At 36.0% G+C, this 4,165-nt stretch overlaps 2 protein-coding genes across 2 annotated transcripts; one reads left to right on the top strand and one right to left on the bottom strand.

The window, feature by feature from the left end:
• The first annotated feature begins 535 nt into the window (after positions 1 to 535).
• Positions 536 to 2,525, top strand: LOC138715381 (putative nuclease HARBI1). The gene is made up of 2 exons (XM_069848238.1): positions 536 to 1,837; positions 2,102 to 2,525. Coding segments are annotated over exons 1-2 (1,086 nt in total). The 5' UTR covers positions 536 to 753; the 3' UTR covers positions 2,104 to 2,525.
• Positions 1,844 to 2,510, bottom strand: LOC138715382 (uncharacterized). Its single transcript, XM_069848239.1, has 3 exons — positions 2,385 to 2,510; positions 2,241 to 2,297; positions 1,844 to 2,154 (listed from the first exon to the last, which is right to left on the bottom strand). The coding sequence occupies exons 1-3, from the start codon at positions 2,433 to 2,435 to the stop codon at positions 1,948 to 1,950; spliced, it is 315 nt and encodes a 104-aa protein (XP_069704340.1). The 5' UTR covers positions 2,436 to 2,510; the 3' UTR covers positions 1,844 to 1,947.
• Positions 2,526 to 4,165: the final 1,640 nt, after the last annotated feature.

The raw sequence follows: 4,165 nt of genomic DNA, 5'->3' as shown, positions 1-4,165 counted from the left end.
CATAGGGCAGGGAGGCGAACCACGAGCGTCTAGACCCTGACAGACATTTCGCTCCAATCCGCTCAAAGCGCATGCGCTCAGCCATCTGCTCCTCCTACATCCCTCACCCCATGCATAACCCGCTGTGTCGGTGCAATACGTTTCCTCGACAGAGAGTTAATAAACTTACTTAATGAAATAAGTTATATTTAGGCATGCATTTATAAAAAAAAAAAAAAAAACTTACCGAAATATGTCTCCGGACATTTTCATATGGACACCAGGGAGTAGAATCAGGCCTACTGTTTATGTACAGAACAATTTTAACAATCGTAGTTTTCACTAATTCTGACAGTTATTTGATTTAAACTGTAGGGCTACACTAAACATTTTTAGACTTATAGTTTTCATTAATTTTATTGTTCCCACAGTTATTTAATTAAACTCTAGGGCTACACTATTTACACTATTTCTCTTGCACACAAGTTGTTAACTTTTCATGTATTTTCCCCTGATTTTCTTTACGTTGCACTAAATACTTAATATACTGCACGTCACAGTATGATTTGACAATTTTTTCACAATCATCGTGCGTTGGAAAAGGTTTAGTTCAATGTTAATTTTTAACACGTTGTTAAACTAGTTTAACATTTGATTTAACAAAAATTCTGTTCCATCAACAAATGTTAGCTCTAACAAAGAGTTAAACTCTGTGTTAAATTAACATCCCATCTCCCTTATGTTAAAGGCTTAACAATTGTTAAACAGTTGAAAATGGCGGACGTAAATAATGCTTTTGATGTGGAATTGCTGTATTTAGACCATCTGAATGCCGTTCCTAATAGGGGAAGAGCTTTAAGACGAAATGATTTTGAAAATTTGCGAGAAGAAGAATTTTTGAAGAGATATAGATTGTCCAAAACTGTCGTCGGTAAGGTTGTGGAAGAAATACAAGAGAGGTTAGAATACCCGACCAACAGAAACATACCTCTATCTCCAATGCAGCAGATACTGATAACTCTGAGGTTTTATGCCACTGGATCCTTTCATTTAATGGTTGGAGATAATGCTGGAATTTCAAAATCTACAGTAAGTAGAATTGTTAGTAAAGTTTCTGCAGCAATAGCATCAATGAGAAGAAGGTACGTAACATTCCCCTCAGTACAAGAACGCCCGAGTATTGTACAACAGTTTTATGATATGTACAATTTTCCTGGTATTGTGGGTGCAATAGACTGTACGCACATCAAGATTCAGTCACCTGGAGGCAATAGGGCAGAAATATATCGGAATCGAAAAGGTTACTTTTCTGTTAATGTCCAGGTCATCAGTGATGCCAACCTCCTAATTAGGGATATAGTAGCTAGATGGCCTGGATCAGTACACGACAGCACAATATTCAGCAACTCGCATATCAGAGCTCAATTTGAAATGGGAGCAATTGATGAAGGTATCCTTTTAGGTGACAGTGGATACCCTTTAAGAAAATATCTACTAACACCATACCTTCATCCCGAAACAAGACCCCAGCACAATTATAATGCAGCAAATATTAGGACAAGAAACTGTGTAGAGAGGATGATAGGTGTGTGGAAGAGACGTTTTCCGGTTCTCAGCTTGGGGCTACGAACTAAACGACAAACAACCTTGACGATAATTGTGGCGACAGCAGTGTTGCACAACATTGCAGTGGAGACAAGGGATCAACTTCCTCCAGAAGATTTGACACTGCATCAGTACATCACAGAAAGAAGAAGGAATAGGCACATTAGAAAACAGAATCTTATTCCTATTCACATGGAAAATGAACAAACTGCAGCAGCTTACAGGAACGCATTTGCACAACAACACTTCGCTTGTAAGTACTACAAACGTTTTATTTTTAAACTTGTTACCTATACTACATGAAACACGCTTAAACTATACATTTCTACCAAACTTCTACAAACAAAATACACTGCAACTAACTTATTCATCCTCAACACGCTTTCTTTTTTCTTTATAGTATATTAATTTTTCTCTAAATGCTTCTTGTTTTAGTTTCTCAGTTTCCATTTTCATTTTCAGCAGTTGTTGCTCCTGGTTATATTTCTGTTGGATTAAATACATTTCTTTTTCACAGAGAGTTGTCCTGCTCTCGGCAAGTGCAGCAATGTTGTTACGACAAAGGTTGGCCTGGAAACAAAAATCAGCAGTGAAAATTTTGGCACTCCTGGCGGACTTTTATTATAACCCTCAACGTGACCAGCTGTGATACTGACCTTGGTGACGCGAGTCTGCTGCTTGTTACAGTTTTCTGCTCCTGTTAAAGCTTCAGCCTGGAAGTACAAACCCCGTTTATTAAACTTTCATTCTTAATTTAAAAAATAACTAACCTAAAAACTTAATAGAAGTGTCGTACTCACAACTGGAGTGACAAGAAGAGATGTGTTAGACGCCGGGCCTGGTGTACCCATTTCAAGTGATGCTGTGTTGTCCTCAAGTGATAATTGTTTTCTGTTTACATTCTCCTACAACAACAATAATACAAATTATAGTTTACAATTTGTATTGATATAATATAAATTTAAAAGTATATATAGTTAATGAAAGTGATTTATCACCTCGTGTACTACTGTTATGACTTCAACAATATCGCAAGATCTTGCTTCCTGTTCGGTTGTAATTATTTCAGCGTCACCTAAAAATAAAATAAAATTGTTATTAAATACAAACGAATTTAATTTGAATGAATAGATAATGCTAATATAATGCAACTGGTACTTACTCTAGTATTCTGAATCACAGTCGAAGGGGTTGCTGTTAGGTTCTATTTGGTCCTCTATGAGGGACAGAACACTTTCATCAACTTTAGTTGTACATTGACCACCACCTGTTTTATACCTTTCCAACCGTTCGTCACTCCTTGCTTTCTTAGCTGATCTTTTTAAGTTAACATAAAATTGTCGCAGTTGTTTTGTTGTTCTTGATGTCACACTCCCATTCGAATTATATTCGTCTCTTAGTTTGTCCCACGTTTCGTCCTTCTCTTTTATTTTCAACCCATCGGTTTTCTTGCACTCTATAATTTCTTTATACTTGTTTACTAGTTCTATCAACAACTCTTTCTCAAAAGAAGAAAAATTTGTGTCCCTCATCCTCTTCATGGTAACTTCGCGCGCCATTATTTCACAGATGTTCAAACAAAACCGCAACGGAGTGCATTCAGAAATCGTATGAATCATACACCGCCTTCTCGATTCGTTGTGTTCGCTATTCTTGCGAGTATTAACAACATGTTAGTTAACATTTTGCAGGAAAATGTTGGTGAAATGCAAGAGTCTTAACAAATTGTTAAAAATTTAACTCATGTTAAGAAACAACGTGTTAGCAGAGTTATAACATCTGTTGATGAAACCGGGCATTACAACATAAAATTTTAAGATTGTGCCACAGTTACACACTTAAAAATGTATTGTAGTTACTTTAATTAAAATTGAGGAAAGACTATTATTTACAAACGCCATAATATGAAAAGCAAAACTATAGGCCTATAACTAAAATGAAAAGAATAATTATTTTATACACATCATTTAAACGTTATCCTGTTTGTCCTCCTTAATTATCAGTGACAATGAAATCTTTTTCTTTTGTTCGGCGTCCATTCGTCGAAAGCTTTTAGATAATTTTGAAGTTGATTTCTTCGTGGAAAACAGTCTTCTCTGTGGTTCGACGTTCTTATTCCTGGTACATTTCTTAATACAGAAGAAAATATTCCAATTTTTTAACGTACTGCTGAAATAGTGCCTTTTATTTTTGAAACTAGTTCATCTATCGCGTCCATTTCATCGAAAGAACATGCAGAGGATATCACTTCCTGAAAAATGTTTAAACTTTTACTTTTTCTAGCTTCTAGAGACAAATAGCACTCTTAGAAGCAGTGACATTATTTAAAGCTGCAACTAGTAGTTCTGTCTCATTGCGTTTCATATTACTACTCTCATCTATAATAAAGTCGGGAGCAATAGGCCTACTTGTACTAGTGCTGGTTGTTCTGGTCAGATGACGTAGGCACTTCCTTCATAGAATTGTATCTACATACTGTATGAGATGAATGTGTTTGCACATGTTCCATCTTATACTGTTATCACTGCAGGTGCAATTGAATATGTGGATACATGTGTTACATTCAGAGCATTTAAGATAG

This window comes from Periplaneta americana, chromosome 15 (genome assembly GCF_040183065.1).
Source record: "Periplaneta americana isolate PAMFEO1 chromosome 15, P.americana_PAMFEO1_priV1, whole genome shotgun sequence".
NCBI classification, from domain to species: Eukaryota; Metazoa; Arthropoda; class Insecta; order Blattodea; family Blattidae; genus Periplaneta; species Periplaneta americana.
This window is presented reverse-complemented; position numbering and strand designations above follow the sequence as displayed.